The 20721-nt window shown below is 45.7% G+C and overlaps 1 protein-coding gene across 2 annotated transcripts; it reads right to left on the reverse strand.

The window, feature by feature from the left end:
* Positions 1-871: 871 nt before the first annotated feature.
* On the reverse strand, positions 872-20662 carry SUGP1 (SURP and G-patch domain containing 1). Of its 2 annotated transcripts, none has more exons than XM_075523973.1 (14): positions 20518-20662; positions 20034-20205; positions 19314-19417; positions 18656-18883; positions 16744-16855; positions 16042-16145; positions 14218-14341; positions 11908-12404; positions 6982-7088; positions 6135-6312; positions 5191-5297; positions 4207-4352; positions 2577-2706; positions 872-2039 (listed from the first exon to the last, which is right to left on the reverse strand). In XM_075523973.1, the coding sequence occupies exons 1-14, from the start codon at positions 20540-20542 to the stop codon at positions 2013-2015; spliced, it is 2061 nt and encodes a 686-aa protein (XP_075380088.1). In that variant the 5' UTR covers positions 20543-20662; the 3' UTR covers positions 872-2012. The 2 variants fall into 2 exon arrangements, with proteins under 2 accessions (XP_075380088.1, XP_075380087.1); XM_075523972.1 differs by having other exon boundaries at positions 873-2039; positions 16744-16867.
* Between the last annotated feature and the right edge of the window lie 59 nt (positions 20663-20721).

Raw genomic sequence — 20721 nt, forward strand, 5'->3', positions numbered from 1 at the left:
GGTTTCTGCAGAACTGACCCCTGCTTGCTGCTCCCAGCGGCAGGGCACGGGGAACAGCGTGTGACTCACAGTAACGCAAGAAAAAACCAGAGCAGAGCACAGCACCTATTGATGAACACAGTTATCAAGAGAAGGGGCTCAGGAAGACCAAGGCCACCGTGTTGAAATAAAAAGACTAAAACAACTTTTGCCAACATGACCTCGACGAAGTACACGGGGATCGCTGTAGTACGAGATCAGCTTTAAAGCCCTGATCAGCAGTGGCAGCAAGCCTGCCCGCTCAGCCTGCCTTTAAGGCCACGCTGCGACCAGGGCACCGTTGCTGCGAAAGGACGTCGCGTACACACGCTTGGAATAAAAGACTGAAAATGCCTCCGCTCTCCCAGCAAGCCCCTACTTCTACAGAAAACGCAGCAGTGAAAGGGGCAGCCCGGCTTCAGCCCTGTGGTGCTCCAGTCTCTGTTAATCCAGGAGAACCAGCTCAGCAGCTCCGGCTTGTGCCAGGAGAATCCAAAAGTGAATCCAAAATCACGTGGCACTGCCACGACAGAGAGAAACCAAAGGGATGGGTGTCCTAGCTTACCAGGAAAAGGCAGTTGTCACAGTGACCTTAATCATTTGAGCAGAAGTTTGGCCCTACTGAAGACCTGCCAGATTTCTTATCTTTATTTCCCAATCTTCCGTGAGTCCGGCCCATGCTGATTAGCCATCCCAAGCGCAACATCCCCGTGTCCAAGCTGTAGCGAGTGTACGCGATGTGCTGGCACACCGCACGCGCCCCAGGAACAAGCCCAAGCTCCGTGCTCCTGCAAGGTGCTCACGCATGTGGATTTTTCTCAGAATGAACCCCTACTGAATTTACCATTTCAAATGTTTTTATTGAAAGCCAAGTCCTTGACTCTACGTTGTTAAGAAAAGTTAACAGAAGAGAATCGCACGCCAACTATTCGGACTGAGGGAAAACAAATGCGAAAGAAACCAAACCAACCCCCCTCACTTTGTTTTCTCTAAGATGACTGGAAGGAAAAAGACCTAGCGCAGTCTCTCGGCCTACGAAAACTCAAGTAAGACCACTCTTTCCAAAAATTCAGTGATTAAATCTAAGGAACAAATGACTTTTATTTTATTTACAGACTGAATGAAGAAAATTTGTATTTGGAGAGGGGTTTCTTATGACAACGAAATCCAAATGGCCTTTGAGAAATTGTGTTTGAAGGTTTGGCTCTTCATCACCCCAATCCATAGAAAGTGTTAGCAAGTCTCTTGTTTTGCTAAGAAGCTGGGGGTGAACTTAGTGTTCAAGAAGCCAAGAAGCTGTCGCCTCTGAAGTTGAATGAACTCACCCTGCGCCCCTCAACCCTTGCAGCCACGCTCCACACCGATCCATGCCTCGTCTTCCACAGGGCAGAGGCAAAACAACTAGGCACTGGTTTTGCAATGTCAGTTGAAGGTCAGACTATACTTCAGGCTTCACGACAGCACCAGAACCCAGTTCTTCAGGGAACAATAGCCTGACTGGACAGTAGCCCCAAAAGCTGGGTCGGAGACAGTCCCTTGTTGTATTTGCAATTAAAAAAACCAAACAAATAACCCCCCCCCCCCCGCCCCGAGCAGCACAAGCTGCGTATCCGAACAACAGAGGATCTGCTGTTGCACAAAAAATGCATTCCTTGTAACATGGCACTGAGCTAAACACAAACGGAGTCCCTGAAGTATTCTTACTGGTATCTTTGGTGCTACCCTTCCGCTGTCAGCAGGGCACCGCGTGTAGACCTGTGTTCTCACCTGCTCTGTTCTCCCCTCCGAATATCACCCAGGCCTTGTTACGACAGTTGTCATGACACTCGAGTGTGCAGCGAGTGGGCTTGCAGGCCCTTCTTCTGGGTGAAAGATGGTATTGTGACTTCGATAAGTTTTACAATATTAGCAAATAAGAGAATGATAATGCAGTTTCGTAACATTTCACAGTAAAATTACAATTGTTTTGAAAATACATTGTCCCAAAAACATTCTCAGTAGTAAGGTCGTCGTGGATTGTTCTGTGGGGAATAACAAGAGAGAATTAATCAAAATTGCTGTCTTCGCAGAACAATGAGCACCTGAGCTTAACTATCTGAAAAAGCCACTGAAACGTGACATTTCTGACAGTGAAACCTGAGGTTTCCCACCAAAAATTACAAATGTAGCTTTCCAGGTGTGCTGGCATGCTGAATGTAAGAGGCAAATGCAAACTTACAAGCCTTTCGCAACCAGGGAAACGATTATTCAAAATAAACCACAGATTCATGGACAATCCATCTGCTTCCTTTGTGTGCACAGTTTATACTTTTGTTATGTACCAGATAAAATTAAAACCAGGGGCTTCTGTATTAAAAAATCATAGCGAGGAAAACCGCGCAGCCGTGGATGTTTTGGTAGCAATAATTTGATTCAACACAAGAACAGAATCAAAGAGAAACTCTGACAGCATTCGCTCTCTGGGCTACGCACTGGAAACACTCCCACCCTTACGAGATACGCACAGAAGCCTCGATGGATTTGTCTCTATGTCTGCTCTGGTTTTGGGACTACCTTACCAATGGGTTTGGTCGGAAGCGGTAGGCGAGCATCATTCGTTTACGGAATGCCTCGTACTCATCATCCTCCTTGGTTAGCTCGGCGGGACGATCAATGCCAAAACCAGCTCCATCCACAGCAGTAGTTCCCCTGTTTGGAAAGAGGGCGCAAAGTCTCCGAGGTAAGCAGATGTGACAGATCACCTTCCTCTTCACCAGAAATACCCGCTGCCTCTTGTCGTCAGAGCTCAGAGAACAAGCATCAGGGAGCACTGGGCATCATCACACAGAGCGCGCTGCATCGAGACAGACAGCTAATACTGCGCAGCTTATTGCATTTGCCACTTTTCTACGTTGCCCCTCCAAATCAATGACGCTTGCTATTGTTAGATGGAAGCAGTAGTGTCAACGTATATTTGCTTAACCTTCTACAGCTGGAACAGAAATACTGTCTGGGCTTTGGATGCCTCCCTGCTGAACGGTGCTCTGACTGGCAGACTAACCTTTGGCAACCCAACGCGTTGATTTGTACCTCACTGACTGGAGGTACACAGAACTGGTAAACAACGTGCCTGCCTCCCATTCCTTCACTCCAGAACAGTCCAAAAGCGGAAGCAATTCCTTTCCAGCTGCAGTAGCACCTTCTTATCCACTCTAAGAACATCAGAGATGGGTAGAGCCCAAGCAAATCACAACCCTTGTTCAATCCTGCAATGGACAGCAACTGCCTTCCTTCTCTTTGCACACCTTCCTGTTTTGATTACAGCGATCTTTTATCACAGGACTTCTTTGAACCAGTAAGCATGTTGCCAGAGAGATGATCTTGCGAAAGAGGAGAAGTGCTTTGTAGAGATACTTTTCTATTGTGCAGTAAACAGACAACTGTTATTTCTAAAAGGATCTAATGCTAAAAACCAATTCAGAGTATTTCCTATCCCCAATATTTGGTTTCGAAGTTCAGCATCTGTTACCAACAGATGATCCACCTAAAAAGAGATGCTCATCTATTTTTGGATAGAAGTCCCATAAAGCTTTATTATATACAAAATGTGATCAAATCGGAAAACCTCTGCGCAGAAGAGTGACGTCAAGCCAGCTGCATGATCACACACAAAGCTCTCTGATCTGGACCGAAACATCTTTCAAACACAGGTCTAGCAGCAGCAAATATTGGTAATCGCCTTTCACCCACAGTACATCAGGGACCAGCTAGCAGGCACCAACGGCGCTTCAGATGCAAAAGGCATGTTCTTTAATACTTAAAGAAATTTATGACTTTAGAGACATGACTTAATCCTCACATGCCCTGGGAGGGGCAAGTTACAGAGAAGTATTACCTTCATTTTACAGATGGGGAAACTGGGGAGAAGGCACCTCTCAGAAGAACACACTATGCCAACTGAGATTAGAAACTCTTGGCTCAGATCATACCTCCTGCCTGAGATAAAGTAACAAAGCCAGGCCTTGGGGGGAGGGAACCCCAAAGAAATCAGAAACCATTTTTCTCCTTTGCTGCAAGGATTCCATATTCTGTTCAAGTGATGAATTACAGTCACATTCATTGCAGCTGCTTCCAGTAGGCTAGGGTAGGAGCATCAATTATCAGCCCAAGAGGAAAGGACTAAATCAATAGTAGAAGAACTCTGCTTACTTGCTGACTGGGTTTTTAATCCCCTGTCCATCCGAGCCAAGTCCCTCGCCTTCCTTCCAGCCCATCTTCATTAGCATTTGATAACCTATGTTTTCCACAGTCAGTTTGAACTCTTTGTATTCAGAATAATCTGGCTCACGTCCTTCCTGCAGAGACACAAAAGGTAGCGTTGGTTATTTTTTATATGCACCTATCTTTGCGGGTCAGAGGAGGGGAAAACCAGCTTCAGCCACTCAAAGTTAGGATGGTTCTGGCAAGCAGTTAATAACTAGCACGATTTCTTGGGATTCCAGTTCTGCACCACCACAGAGAAAATAGGTAAATGACAGAGCACTGCACAGCCCTAGAACATAATCTGCAAGAAGCAGGGAATGCTACTGTGAGATTAAGCTGAGAAATATTTAGCTCCTGAATTTAAAGTTGCTCACTGGATCGAGCTTCAGATACAGTTCTTATTTAAGCCAGGATCTCCAGGGAATGTCAGACCCCATGCTGGCTACACGAAAACATTATGAGGGATGCACCAGCATCAAGAAGTTCTACAGTTTAGGAAGAATTGGCAGGTATTGAATTGCTTTGCATAAGCTTTTTGTAGGCTTTATATTTTCACTTTACTGCAATCGTCTGGATAAAAATTCAAATTTTCCTTGCTTGGCATCAGCAACCGCTTATCCGAAACAGGAACAGCAGACAAATGGTGGGTAGTCTGAGAGGCTTGTCTATAATTTCACCTAACCCCCAAATACAGTCCCAACAGTCTGTTCTCTAATTTGCTACAGCTGTTTCTCTGCAAAGAGCAAAAAAACTAACCCCTTGTTTCCTCCAGAAGTAACAGAGCTCCCAGTGGAAGGGCAGAAGTACCTCAAGGCTGCAAGGTAGCTAACTGCTGTGAAAAAGGGCTAAGCAAGCTTGAGAGCTTTCCCTCACTGCTATGGGACAAGTCTGAAGCATTGCCACCGCCCTGTGAAGTCTCTGCTATTTCACCTTCAGTGCCTTGAATGTCTCCATGAATTTCTCCAGCTCGTCAGGTGGAAGAAAGTCTCCGATGAAATGTTTCCCTCTGCCCATCTGGGTCAGCTGCTCGGCCCACTCTGCCCAAGACACAGAGGAGAGAAAACAGTAATAATGCAGCGTTCTTTGACTTGGAGTTTCAGAGGGTTTGTGAAGCATAAAGCCTCACAGCAACAGACGTTTATTATCTCCAGCCAACAGGCAGGGAAGCCGCAGAACAGACCAGTGAAAAGTGACCCTGCAACTCCCACACCAACGAGGTGATCTCAGACATCTCCCTCTGGAGGCCTTCCTACAACCACAGAGCGAGACATTTGCAGGGCAGCTCCCTACACACCTGTCAGGGTTTAAATCCAGCCGCTCCCTCGTTCCCCCCCCGGTGGGATGGGGGAGAGAATCAGAAGAGTAAAAGTGAGAAAACTCGTGGGTTGAGATAAAGACAGTTTAATAAGTAAAGCAAAAGCTGCGCACGCAAGCAGGGCAAACCAAGGAATTCGTTCACTACTTCCCGTGGGCAGGCAGGTGTTCAGCCATCTCCAGGAAAGCAGGGCTCTGTCACGTGTCATGGTGACTTGGGAAGGCAAACGCCATCGCTCCGAATGCCCCCCCGCCCCTTCCTTCTTCCCCCAGCTTTATACGCTGAGCTTGATGTCATATGGTGTGGAATGTCCCTTTGGGCAGTTGGGGTCAGCTGTCCCAGCTGTGTCCCCTCCCAACCTCTTGTGCTCCCCCAGCCCGCTCGCTGGTGGGGTGGGGTGAGGAGCAGCAAAGGCCTTGACTCTGTGTAAGCACTGCTCAGCAATAACCAAGACATCCCTGTATTATCAACACTGTTTCCAGCACAAATGCAAAACATAGCCCCATACTAGCTACTGTGAAGAAAATTAACTGTCTCCCAGCCAAAACCAGCACAACACCTCGCGTCTTGTCCATCTCCATGCGTCGAAGCTGGTGCTCCCACGTTCCCAGCTCACTGTCCACCTCTTCATCGCTGTCATAGCCATGTTGGTGCTGCTGAATTGCCTTTTCCCACATCATCTGCATCTCCTGCATGGCTCGCTTGTGTTTCATGATCATATCATACATCTGCTGCATCTAGGGGAAGAGACGCAAACAGCGCACTCAGTAAGGCAACCAGTTCACAGGCAGCAGTCTGCCACAGAGGCACGCGAGTTGTGCAGCGGAGCCCGCACCCACCCCAGCTGCCACACAGACCACGGGTTACGACAACTACAAATCCCAACAGGCAGTGCTGTTGCTTGATCTGATCCGCTGGCTTCTCAGATCAAACAGGAGCATTACGCGTTGGTTCCTCCAACAGAAGTGCCTTGATATTAACAGTGAGGACTGCTGCCATCTGATCATCCCCACACAGTTTAAACGTCACCCTCGTGTTCTGGCAAAAGCCGATTCTGCTCTCATTCCCCCAAAGCTTGCAAGAATCCACTCACCTTCTCCCCACTGCTGAAGCGATACGTAACCAGCTGCAGATGTGACACAACAGACCTTATAGATTTTGGGGTTTAGTTTGGTAGGACGGCAATTGGCTGGCTTAATTCATATTCCCCAAAGTCCTCTAATATTTCTGCTGACTGCAGCATCACATGATTCTTAGGCATTCAGCACAAATCCTAGAGATTTATTTGTGGGCCACTGGGAAAGTGTCTTTGCTATCTCCACCTCCGTTTTCCCATCTCACTCAGCCATGCTGCAATGCAATACGCTGGTACACAAATTAATTTGGAAATTATTTCAGGGCATTACCTCCTGCTGCTCTTTCAGTTGTTTCTTCTGGGCTTCGGAGAGCTCCGTCACACCCACCAAACCAACTGGTTTCCCTTTTTCATAACCAAGACCCTTGAGGTCCTGAACTGTAATAAGCACACGTTAAAAGACTTTCAAAAATCTGAGACAGCTGTTGAGACCAGCAAAACCGTATCTCAAGATCCCCACATGAAGTTTTACACTCATTTCATGGTTCCAGCACTGAGACACTTAACTGAAGAACAACCGCCTGGTAGGACTTAGGAACCACAGGAGCAGGAAAGCCACGGGGTCGCACCTCCTTTGCCAGCCAGCTCAGAGTATTCCCTCACCCTGGTCCAAGGCTCTGCCCATATCGCGTTAGCAGACTCACAAACTGCGTCTCGCATCCTCAGAGGTCACACTGCATGGCAATCTGCTACACCATGCTTTAAAAAATCAGTCCTCCTTAAGATTAATTCCCCTCATAAGGCTTCCTCATGAACCCCAGCCACTGCAAAGAGTGATACTTAATTATTCCAAATTGAGTCACGAGCAGATCTGAGCCTGTCAGCATATTGTCCAATCTGTGCACGTAAGTGTCTGCTGATTACTATGTAAACAGCAACTTCATTCAAAATGAAAAGCAAATGACCACATTAGAATAAAGACATGAGCATTATGCTGCTTTTGGAAGTTGCCGTTCCCCAAGGAGATTTTAGTTTCTAATCTACAGGCTCAAGAGCAGCATTGCCAGGGATGGTGCCCCTGCTTTCAAAGAGGGGGCATTTTAAGTCTCTGCTTGACAATCCCATTGATGTATCCTCCTTTTTCTGCAGCGTTCCCTTTTGGAAGCTCTTCCTTTGGAAAAATTTTTATTGTTGTATCAGGTAAACCCTGAAATTAGATACTAACATTATCTGGGCAGGGCACCTACTGATTTAAAATTACCATATGGCACTCTGAGTTCAAAGGACAAGTTAAAGGAAAGAGAGAGGGGGGGAAAAAGGAAGCCTATTTGTAATTGCTGCACCATGAAAGAAAGTAATAGAAACACTGCTGGGGCTGCAAAAAAGAGATTTACAATGGAGATTGCCTTGCAAACTTGTTTCATATATATCTAGCAGGGCTGGCAGCTCCCCTCTAAAGCACCTCAGAGCTAAGATCCCAACAGTTAAATATTTAAGGGATTAAAAAGAAGACACACAACCGCACTTGAAAGCACGTTGCATTTTTCAATACAAGGAAAAGGATTTCTTCCTAATGACTGCAAAAACCTCCGTCTGAATGTAAGTCCAGACTACAGTTAAATGATGCTTCATTAATTATTCATTATCTATTAATTATGAAGCCCGATAATAATAGGATCATTGTTCATGACACCAAATGTCTACACAGCATGCTAATTAGGCCCCAGGGGTCATCTTCTCCCTTCCTCTTATTCGCACTCAGGGCAATTGATCTGAGCACTCTTATCTCTTCTCCTTTCCCGCATGCTTTTGGATGAGCTCTCCACGATTGGAAAGTGGCTTCCTTAACTCCAGCCTCCCAAGGAGAACATAAAACAGCGCATCCACCCTCCCTCGCACAGCTACAGCCTCTGCACATTCGCACCAGCGCCAGGAGTCAACTCTGCAGGAAGAGTTATGTAAAACACTGCAAGAGGTTTTCCAAGAGCAGGGAAGCAAGAAGCCGCGTGATGCTAGGCTTGGTGCTAGGATAGGTGCTTTCAGCTCCCAAGAAATAAGAACAAATAGAAAAATAAACCTATCTATTATTGATAAACAGCCCGATGTCTGTCTCTGAAAGCACTGAGATTTGGAAACAGTTTTAATGAACACACTAGGCGTATTCCACGTAAAGAAGAATCTGGCCCCAAATGTTATGTGAGACTGGGGCACTTCAGCATCAGCCCTAGTCAAAGATTCACCTTCTGTCTCAGGGCATGGGAAAGCTTTCTCTGAATGCACCAAGGAAGACTCTCTGCCCTTCACAGAGGTCAGCAGCTCTTTGGCTTAGTTCTGAATTGCATAAACACTCAGGCTAAGAGCCAGGCACGGCTCTAGAGGCCTCGCGAGCTGGTGGCTTGCCAGCATATATAACCACCTTAAAGGAGAAAGGTGAGACTGTAGCATCTTCTTTTACTTCCCAGAAAGCATATGCCACGGCTCCTTCTTGTGCTGAAACTACATCTGGTTTGTCTGACTGCTCTGGTACCCTGCAGACTTTCTGCTGAGAGATGCTGAAGGAGTCACTGCAGAAATTTAGCTTTGGGAGATATTTTTGTAGACTTGGCCCAAAGTATCACAATACAGGCAAAGTTGACAGAAAAAAAGCAAAGCTCCACCCCAAGTCCACATCTGAAGATAGAAAAGTCTATTCATAAATAAGATCAGTCAGTGTATTTGCATAAATATAGATAAGATTTCCAAGTTCCTTGCCTTTGCCTTGCACAGGCAAACACTAAGCAAAAGATAAGGGGTTGCTTCTCAGTTCAGCAGGCCTGGGAAAAATACATTTTTTTCCTTGAATGACATCAGCTTTGCCTACAGGGTTAATGGTGCAGTCTATCTGCAGCATTGGCAGAAGACTACCTAAAGGTTTATCCCTTTCCCACATGCCTGAAGAGGAGCTGGTTACAAGAGAAGTGAACGTCCTCTAAGGACAGCAGGAGAAATCCCAATACAGAAGTGCCTGATTTCTTGCTTCACAGTCTGAAGGTCTTACTCAATTAAAACTAATCGGACCCAAACCAATCCAATATTAGGTTTCAGAAAATTCTAATGATGGCCTGTAATTTCCCATTAGTCCACAGAGTTCACTAATCACAGTATCTCTGCTCTGTTCAGCTTTTCACACGTATTAGTCCTTGCAGTGTGTATGCTGTTAAGTGTTTCGATATCAATACATTTAAGAAGAGCCTTGTTTCTGTCCAAAAGGGCTACACTTTCTCCTCTCCGTGATACCGATCTATTACTAAGAGTAGACAGGAAAAGAATCAGAACAGTCCACCACTAAATCCAAAACAATTGCTAAGGATAAAGGACTAAGACATAGATATTTAGGTACCAAAGCATACTGTGCAACTCTAACCTTCCACAGGACCAGGGGTATAATTTGGAATTCTCTTCACCTGTCAGGTTAAAGATGTTAATTCTAAAAAGGGATTAGTCCATCTGAACCAATAAAAAAAAAATCCTTCCCCCTGCAGAGCATTAACAGCACATTAACGGTTGATTTGTTATGCCTGGCAAATTGTTTGTTGTCCTTTTCTTCTACTTGACACAAAGCCCTGCAGAAAGTGAGCATGAACACAACGAGCATGTCCCTGTCTAATTAAGGGGAGGCTAAAAGAGCCAGGGGAGATTTCAGCAGGAAGCATGCTGGAATGAGCACATGGATACCCTTGTAGCCCCCCGACCGCAGCAGGAGGTATTAAGATGGAATCTGATGCTTGTTTTGATAGCGCCTGCCCAGCTTCATCATCGAAGCTTCATTACTGTCTGCAAGAAAACAAAAATTACTCTAGAGGTACAAAATCAGGAAAGACTTTTGCATCTGATTTCTGCCTTACTATTAGCAGCAATTCCAGGTCAAATGAATAAGCCGTCCAGGTTGGTATCTTGTCCTGTACATATAAGATGTATAGCCAAGACTTCTGTATAGGGCTGTGATCAGAAGACAGAATTACAGAGGAACTTCTCTTCATCCACATTTGAAGTGCTGGATTAGGAGAGAGAGTCCTTCCTTCCTGACCTCCGCAGAATCAACAGACACCACAGCACATACAGCCAACCCTACATCTTACCCAAGCCTAACAATCAAAGCTATTAACGGCTGAGCAATTATCTCCTCTAAAACCCAGCCAAAGCAGAAGACCCACTGACTTGCTGCAGCAATGAATTGTACAGGATGACCATGCGTTGAGAATTATCTGTGGTCTCACCCTGCAGCTCAGAAAATTATAGCTTGTTTTCTGTTACTCGTCCCACTTCATCTGTTCTGCTATTGCTTTTTGAAAAAGGTCCTTATTGAGACAGGTACTTATTACTTTTCCTGTGCCTTTAGCCTCATACTATTAATTCTCTCAGTTTGCCAACACCGACTGCCTTATCTTGTGTCTTCTCTTTCTCCTTTTCACATCCTTTCCCCATACCACACTAATTGGGCAAAGGATTCAGAAGATGCCATCTTAAATGTCTGCATTCACCTGTTGTCCTTGAGTGACTCAATTTTGGTATGCATCTCTAACTGCCTGCCTAATTACCTATCTGCACAAGCACAGATGAACAACCTCTGAGAGCTCACTAGAAGCGCCTCGACTGGAAGAATTATCTTCCAACACTCGAAAAGAGCTGCACCCCCTGGGTGAACTTGGCAGGTGAAGCAACAGGAGCATGAGCCTCAACGCTGGATGAGGACTGTGAACCCCGTCTGTAATCAAATGAACTGAAATGGGTGTAAATTGGAACTGGAAGTTATACTTGCGTCCGCCAGCACTTGGGGAACAGCTATTCCCATTTAGCCTTCTGATCAGTTAGAGTGAGATGGAAGTGCTGCCCAGGGATTTTATCCTACCATGGGGAATAAGCACAGTTCAGCCTTTGATATTTGTTTTCTGACAGACTCTCTTCCTGAAGTGAAATAGCCCTAAATAGTGTAGAGGCTGAGGCTGTAATGAGCTATAGCACAGCAGGGTTTTAGAGATAGCTGAAGAACGATAAGATCCAATCCCTGGTGTCTACGAGATAAAGTGGTTTATCTGGGTTTCCACACAGGGGAGAGTTAGCTGCTAGACCTAGCTGAGAGATAGGGGGCTGGCAACCAAGGAGATTACAACAAGAGATACGACTCGCTGGGTTTTCTGTTTACAAAGCCAGCTGTGCTAAGGCAGAATGCACTCCCCAGGAAAAACAGTTATTCAACACAATATACAGACCCACTAACCTGAAAGAGGGGAGGGAGAATCCAGCTGTTGGACGAGCTGTGGGAGGGGCAACTCAACCTTGTCCTCCTCCGGCCCCCACCTGCTCTTCCGCTTCTTTTTCGTAGTGCCTGTAGCAGTAGCTGTGGTGGTTGTTGTTGCAGTAGTTGTAGCTGTCTGATCAGGTGGAGTTGTAGAGGATGATGGTGAAGGTGAGGGCAAGGGCAGAGGCGAGGGAACGGGCAAGGGCAAAGGCGAGGGAACGGGCAAGGGCAGGGGCAAAGGCAAAGGTGAGGGCAAGGGCAAAGGCAAAGGTAAGGGCAAGGGCAAAGGCGAGGGCAAGGGCAAAGGCAGAGACGGTAAGCACAAAGGTGATGGTGATGCCTCGGGACTGGTCTTCCTTTTCAGACTGGACTCTACAGGTAAGGGGGCACACACAGTGCTGGTTTTGGCCTTACGGAACTCCTCCAGTTTCTGCCGGTAATACTTGTAGCCTTTGCTGTTTGGCTCATATAAAAACCTATAAAGAAAAAAAAAAGTTTAGATGTAAGAGTCATATGCAGGGGTTGGATATAGCACAGTTTGGTCAGGGCTTTTCTTTCCCGCAATGCTTTTGCACAACTAGCCTTCCCGCACACTTCCTTGCTCTCCAGCACCATCCTGTGTGCGTGTGCATGCAATGCAAGGCTCCGCGTGCTCTTGCAAGGTAGGCTGCAAGCCTTTGGGATCAGGAAGCGTATTTCCCATTCATGAGCAAACCACAGCTATTTTTGGTGTCAAATAAACACAGCGTACTAAAAAGGACCATCTTATGTTTGTGGAAATGCAAGGTCCTCCCCCAGAATTCACCTGTCCTCCAGAATACGTTTGGAAAAACTGCAAGGGCTCCACAACATGTCAGGTTTCAGTTCACAGAAGGAAACAAACATTCAGGTCTTACCGATGGGAATGCCAAACCACCGCCTAAAGAAACTGCTCCTGACTCTGTTCAAGCTAGAAGCGTTGACATTGCCAGTCTACTTAACTACACCATGACTCCTCCTTCTGTTCCCTCATACACAAAAAAAACATTGCTTTGTTTGCTACCCCTTCCAAAAATAGGCATCTCTGACCTTTTGGGTAAAATAAAACTCCTTAGTCTTTGTGGGAAGAACATGAACAATCCTCAACCTAGCAGCTACGCAAAAAAAAATAAAAAAAAAAAAATCAATAGTCATGTTTGTTACAAACACGTTATCTTTTTGGGCTCACTCCAGTTTAAATAGTTCACACAGAAAACCTGTCTATTCCTAACTCCTCTATAATCTTCCCTTTTTAGATGACCAGTTTAATACTTGATATAACCTCTCCTCAGGATAGTGTCTGCTCCCACAAGAAAACATAGGGGGTGACAGGCCTTTCCCATCTACCACTGCCCAACACGCACAGGCAAACACAAACAGCTCTCTGACGTATTTTAAAATTCACTAAATGTGGTCCTGCATCCCTCCATTTGAATAAGAGCACTAAGGATTGCTTCAGGACCAAGCAGAGGGCAGGATGGGGCCCTCCTATGGCAAACCTGATGAAATCCTAACAGAGGAGATGGTGTTTAACTTGACTGTGCTCAGGTGGGATCACAGCAGTGTTTTAAAGTAAATAATGAAACAGCTCAGGTATTAGCACATCTGTCTAATGTGATTCACAACACAAGAGGAGTACCCCAGAGGGCCAGAAGGCAGCCAATAAAATGCCAAAATATCAGCAACAAAATAAGGCTTGCCGAGCCCCACTTCACTTCCAGAGAACACACCAAATTGTTTGTAAGAGCAGAAAAATGAAACATGGATGAGACCAAAGGGAGGCATTAAACAGCTGTCAGTGAGCACTGAAGAGAACAATTTACATCTGAAAGGCTGAAAAAGATATTCCAAAGGAGGACCTAATGGTGAAGGAATGCTACCCGTATGTTAGTGAAGATGCTGTGTAAAGAGCAACCCAAGAAATTAATCGGATAGCAGCGGTATGAGTGGTGGATGGGGACCAAACACCAAAACACAGCTAGAGGGAAAAGTGTAAGAGTTAGAATTATACTCATACATTGCACCAGAAAGCAGGCGAGGAGGGGTGGAAGTCGTAAATGAATTTTGGGGAAAGCAAGTCGATTTCTCTCCCTCTGTGCCTTGCTTTAAACTGTGAAGCTTGAGAATGTAAAAGTCTCAGTGCTGTATAAGTGCACTGTCCTTGTAACTTCAGACTTCTCACAGGCTTGTCTATTATTTCCCCTTAAAAAACCAAAATGACCCATCCAAGCCCCCCCCACATTACACTCAGCAGCAGGCTTCTGCCTTTACCTGAAAGCATGGTTCTCTCGGTTGTTCTGCAAGGCAATAGCTTCCACCTCGGGACCCCCGTCTGCTATGAACCTGGCCAGTTTCTCAGCAGAGTTCTTTGTCTCTTCGTCGTCTGGGGGTGAAACTTTAAGCAGGCTGTCAGTACTGGGCCCAACTCACACAAGCAACAGTCAAAGCCTATCTGTTCTAAGAACCCCAAGAGCAGAATAAGGGCAAAAGGTCGAGTTTAATTTTTAGAAATATTACACATAAACAGTCATAGAGTTTATATCACAAAAACATGATACTGCATAAGGTTGTACAACAACTTTGTAACCAGAGGAGTGCCCATTCACACATCAGCTTCCTCTGTGCCAGGAGCTAGATGAGAGCAGATTAACTGATAAACCAGCTTTGCCTTCAAAGATGGACACTTGTTTCTCTCTACTGCAGAGGAAGTCTGTTTCTTCCTTGTCTCAGGCACTTTTCCATAGGGTTACACCTCAGCACTCGCACTTATCTCTAAGGACTTTGCCACGGACGCCCCCAGGAGCAAGGGGAAGGCCTTAGAAAAAGTGGCCAACTAATACCACACCATAATCCCACTTATACCTACTGTCACTACACATCTGCTGGCCATTTTAGGGGAGGGTTGTAGGACAGAGGAAATTCTCCACAGAACAGTCCCAATCCTCACCTGGAAGAGGTGGCTACTGCAGCCTTAGTCCAAAGGCACAGAGAAGGCTCTGATCATTAATATTTCAAGCATATTGGACGTTTATAAGGAGCCAGGCAAATACGTTATTTAGCCACGACAGCCTTATATGACATTTGCTACCTGCACAGTACCAGTGCCAGTACTCCAGTGTGCTGGCACAGGACCAGGAGGCAGAAGACATGATTATAAGCCATGGACAAGTCATAACCTTTCCTTGCTTCAATATTCCACACCTGTAAAGTATGGATAATACTGCTTAGCTTCCAAACTGTTGTATCAGTTAGTTGATATTGGTAACAAGCTCTTTCAGCCCACAGTCTATTAAACCATGATTTGTTTGAGCTGTTAACTCATCAGCACGACAGCTAAATTGCATTAACACTCCTTTCCACAGCAAAGGAAGCTGACACAGAGAGGTCGAGTGATTCGTCAGGGCCACGTGCAGGCCTGAAAGAGGCTGGACCAGAAGCGATAAATACCTGGCCCACAGACCACACTTCACCCACTAAATAATTTCTGTCTCTTAACACAGTTAACCAGATTCCACTGCTCACACCACCTGTCTGTTGGCAGATCACCCACTTCTGCTGTTTTCCCACCTGAAAACTCAGTTCCTTACTTGCAAGGATTTACGTCCCAAGCAGAAAATAAAAGCTTTTAGGAAATGGCAGCAGAAATGAGGATTATGTTCAACAAACCAACCAACCATTTTCATTGATAACAAACCACATAAGAACACCTGCGAAAAAGCACTTTTCCTAAATGCATTTTCAGGGCTGAAACACTTGCCAGAACACACACGATGGAGAATCATTTTAGTTCATTTTGTTAAGGATTTTGGAGAAACACAAGAAAAATCTCTTTCAAGAGCCCTTTACATAAAGCATGCTATAGCATGCTGTGGGCTCAGGAAACAACCATTTGGGCACAAGAGTTTGATGCCATCATGGTGGTGTTTCATCACCATCTCCTTCCATTTTGAAATTTTATTTACAGGCAGGAGATTGACAGCCAAATATCCACTCCAACTGTCTCCAGAACAGACCTAACAAGCAGTTACAGAGAGAGTAAAGAAGTAAAATTTAACTTATGCAATTAATTATTCTCCAGATCCCAGTCTTAATTACCTTTCTGAGAAGAGGATGCCTGAGAACTTTGATTCTCTTTTCTTATCTCTGCCACTTTCTTTCTGTAGTAAAGGAATTCTCTGCTGTTCTTATCATGCAAAAACCTAGGGGGGAGATGGAGGAAAAAAGGGCAAAAAATATGCATCAGCAACAACTATACACAAACGTTGATACTTTGGGTTATAAATAGCTCAAAACCAAAAAATACAAACTAGATAAATTACTCGGAATGCACTTCAAATGTGGATTACAGTGTCTTCAGCATGTATAAATACGCATAGCTTTAATCTAAGGACTCGCATCCAGATTTTTTGTGTCACTTGAAGGGAAATAAATAACAGCATCCTCTGACACAGGAGGGAATCCTTTGTCCACAGCCACACAGCGCATCAATGGCAGAGGAGACAGGAGCAGCCCCGAGATCGAGACCAGTATCCCCACATGCTAGATGTTGTACAGGCAGCCAGACCTCCCAGGCTGTATTCCTATCTCTAGCTGATCTGCCTCCTCAGCACCATCACAGTATCACTTTCTGCCTCAGTTTCCCCCGCTATAAAACAATTACTCGCAACAAAGCTCAAATCCACCAAACGATAATTAAACCAAACACATCCATGAGAACTATATACACAAGGCTGATGTTTTTCTCCTACAGAGAGAGAACGTTCTGCTTTGGAAGACAAGAGTTATCACCACACTTACGAAAAAGCTGGGTTATCCTTGTAGTCTTCCACAGCGACCTTCTCTAATTCTGGTCCCCCTTCAGCCACGAACCTAGCCAGCTTTTCCACCACTTGTCGGGTCTCCGCATCCTCTGGGGGTAAAACTTTAAGCAGGCTGTCAGTACTGGGGTTCAACTCACACACCAAACAGGCAACAGGTACATTACTTCTAAGAACCATGGCGGCAGACAAAAGTAGAACGGGAATGGGAAGAAAAAGGATGAAATGGGGGATCCAGTCTTACACAGCTGTACAAATTACAATCCCTAGGTTACTGTCAGCCTCTGCACTCCCCTAGTAGGAAGTTAATATTTTGTCTAGATTTTTCCTACAAGGAAAAGCCTAAGATTAGGATCACCACAGTTTAGGGTGCAACTTCAACTACACCATCATTTGCTTCTGACAATTCTACTCCATACAAAACACAATGGGGAAGAACAGGAATTTGGTTTTAGCCACAACGTTACTCACTAAAGATTACAGATTCCAGTTCCCAAGACATCGCTCTGTACCCAGACAGCAGAGACAGATTGTGTAGCTGGAGCACATAGTTCTTCCTACTGGCATATGCCCATATCTCAACCCTCGCTTGGAGGGAATCCCACCAGAGATTAAGAGGAGAGCTTAGTCTCCAAGAAACTGTATTTTGGCTTCTGTGCCAAGAAAGGAACCCACTAACACTGACAGCGATTGCAGAGCTGATGCAGGGGACATTAAATGGGAACTAAACACAGACATTTGTCTAGACAACAATATTTTGGGTAGGGCGCTGAACAAAGAGCACACAGAAGCAGAGCTGTCCACGCTGATCTAGACTAGATTCGAACCCATGATCTTTAAATTAAGGGTCCATATTCCGTCTTTGCTCTCTGCAGCCAGTGGCTATTTCTCACATTCCTGCAGTGCATTTCACGCTTAAAAGTTCAGACTTGCTAAGATTATGCTTTTATAAATCCCACCAGAAATAGCTAGACATGGTTTTGTAGACGTGTAATGAAATACATTATGACACAAAGCTTAGTGTGACTTATTTAGCAACTCCAATCTAATTTTATACTTGATTAATACGCACGCATGAAATTCAGATTATTAAGCAAATCTGCCTCTGGCCTCCTAGCCTAGGTTATCCAGAGAAACTTGGTCATTTAAGTGCTGCAATATTCTTCATTAGTTTTCTATGCTACTTAAAGCAGTCAGGACCTAGAGATGAGATTTTCTAATGAAACTTTGAAAAGAGGCAGGAATTTTGATTTTACCTGGTCATAGTTCCCTGCCTTAAATGTAATCTTATTTATTAAGGTACAATTTTTTCCCCCTACACAGCTACATCCAAACTGAGGACTTTTCATTTTCTATCATTTAAAAACCCTAAATTTCCATTTTAAATACAAGCATTCTATCTATATATGTTCTAGAGAAGTCAGCACTAGCCATAACAGATTTCAATTCTACAAAAGCAGAATTATTATGATTAGCAAACAATCAAGCTCCATTAAGAGTAGAACAAATTTCTTCTCTACACGTTATTTTTCAGAGACTTATAGACTGGTCAAGCACTTGCCTTGATAACCCAGAGAAAATATATCTTCTAGGCACAAAACAGAGCTGGTCTAACTATGGAGAGTGACCCATCTCCCACAGCGAGTTCAGGCTGGGTAAGTAATATCTAACAGCATTCAGTGCCCGGCTTTTCTGCTGGCTTTGGAGGAGTCCACCAGCATTAACTGGTGTCATTTACATTTCACGATGCAGAAGTCTGCACCCAGGAACTGTGCCCATTCACAGCATAAGGAAAAAAAACCCAGCCCTCTATTGGGAAGAAGATCCTCCTATCAGTAGGGTAAGTGGACCTGCACCCCAAAACAAACAACGTAGTACAAGGTGTCATTTACCTTTAATTTCCAACCACTGCTCATAATCTTCCTCCTCATCTTCATCTGGCGACTGAAACACACTGAGGCGGTTAACGACTGGGGTCTGTTTGGAATGGGAGTAGTTCTTCGCTTGGTGCAGCATGCTGCTCAGGACCTGACCGGGGCGCTTCCCAAACAGCATAGGTTTCTTCCCAACATTTGATGCAGAAGTGTTTGCCGAGTTATTAGTAGAACTTGGGGGAGGTTCTTAGAAAAGAATGAGGGGAAAATAATTCCTGTGCATCCTTACTGTTTTAATCTCAGAAGGTTACAAATAACAACTCAGGCAGTAATACAGCTGCAATAGGCTGTTATTTTCAGAGTAAGTTAAAGACACTGACTGGTAAAAGCTGCATAATGAAGGGAAAGCTGCGATGATTTTTACAACGTGAGATTGAAGCTAGAAGAGAGACGCTTGTCTTTACAGTACCTATAGAGGGAAAGAGGGCACACCTCCCTATCGCATCTCAAAGAGACTTTAATCCAAATTTAAAGGAGTCGTCATTGCTTTAGAACTTACTCGTACTGGTAACAGCTCATAGCAGGGTTTCTAAAGTGAACATACATGGAGGCAGCTCACACAAAGCTGGTATCACCAGGAGAAGGAAGGCCTCCTGTTGCTCAGAAGTCGACCTACCAGTACTTGACTTTTCCTTCTGCAGCTTGAGAAACTGCTGGAGGAAACTGCCATCATTAACAAACTTGTTGGAAACACAGGCTTCATTGTCAGTACCGTCATCTCTGAATAGAAAAAGAAAAGTAGGTGACGCTACTCATCATCCTCCCCAGCCCCCTTCACATGCGTTTATTTTGAACAGAAAACAAGACAAACGCGAATGACTACTAATCTCTCTCATCTAACGTTGAAAACACACATAGCTTTTCAAAAGCACAAGGACCATTCAGCTTGCTGCTTACAGCATTTACCCAAGCTCTCCACCTGGCTTGTTTACCACTCCATTGAAACAGGATTTCGACTTGCTCTGTTACGCTACCCTGCTTCCAAGAACCCCAGGCAGGCATTTAACTGGAGAATTGTGCTAACTCTTAGGAGTCACGACTGTAAGAAAGGTAACAAATAGGAAGCAGAAGGGAAGTGTAATAATACTCTTAAAAATAGATGATTGCTGTTAGCACATATCTATTCACACTAGTATCTGAAAAATCTGACTAGGTCAATTAAAGTGCAAGTATCCTGTTCCAACCTTTAATTACTCAATTATCAATTTCAACTTTCTCAGTATTTGCCTCCAAGTGCAAGAGCTTTGTAAAGCTTGTCTCTTCGGTTTCCTTTGACAAGCACGCCCGTTTTCTGTCAGCAAAGCTCCCGTCTAAAAGCACCGTAATTCAGACATACTCTCCAAACAGAGGTAGCTGTTGTATGCTCAGGTAATTCTGTCTCGCTTGCTGCTCCAGTCTGGCCTCAATTTCTCTCTTTTTCTGCGCTATCAACTCCTCTTGGTGAAGAATATTCACGTTCGTCTTGGCCGATTTAGACTGCGCGACCCCGAACCACCGGCTCGCTTTCCCTACGGCAAAAGCGGGGGATGAAAATTAACGCTGCGGCGTTCGGGGCCTCCCCGAGCCACCGCGCCGACCGGGGGGATGATGCCACGGCCCTGCCCCGGGCCGATATCCCCCCGGCTCCCAGCGCCGTCTCCGCGGGCGGGTCTCTCCCCACGCAGCAGCGGGAAGGCCGCCGAGCCCGGCGCGCCGCCGCCACCTCCGCGCTGCAGCCGGCTGCCAGACCGCAGGGCCGGGGACGGGCCGGGGAGGGGAGGGGGGGCGGCGGGCCGGGGGCGGCGGGGCAGGGGCCGGGGGCTCGGCGGGACCGGCCGTACCTGGCGCATCCCTGGGGTTGTCCATTTTGGAGCTCCCGTCCCACGATGCACCGCGGCTGGCGGGGCGGGCGGTGCCAGACGGCTCTGCCGCAAAGTCCTCTGGGAGATGTAGTCCCGCGGAGGCCTCCGCCTCCCTCCCCGCGCCTCCCGCGGCAGCGAGGCCGTTCAGAGAGGCTCAACCGGCTCGCTGAGGGGGGGGTGCCG

This window comes from Mycteria americana, chromosome 24 (assembly GCF_035582795.1).
Source record: "Mycteria americana isolate JAX WOST 10 ecotype Jacksonville Zoo and Gardens chromosome 24, USCA_MyAme_1.0, whole genome shotgun sequence".
Taxonomy (NCBI): domain Eukaryota; kingdom Metazoa; phylum Chordata; class Aves; order Ciconiiformes; family Ciconiidae; genus Mycteria; species Mycteria americana.

Excerpts from the sequence above, each read along its gene's own strand:
- SUGP1 (XM_075523972.1), bottom strand. The coding sequence starts at position 20,542 with ATGGACAACCCCAGGGATGCGCCAG. Across the intron at positions 12,405-14,217 it reads CGAGAGAACCATGCTTTCAG|GTTTTTATATGAGCCAAACA; the intron begins GTAAAGGCAGAA and ends TTTTCTTTATAG. Across the intron at positions 2,707-4,206 it reads ATTAAAAACCCAGTCAGCAA|GGGAACTACTGCTGTGGATG; the intron begins GTAAGCAGAGTT and ends CTTTCCAAACAG.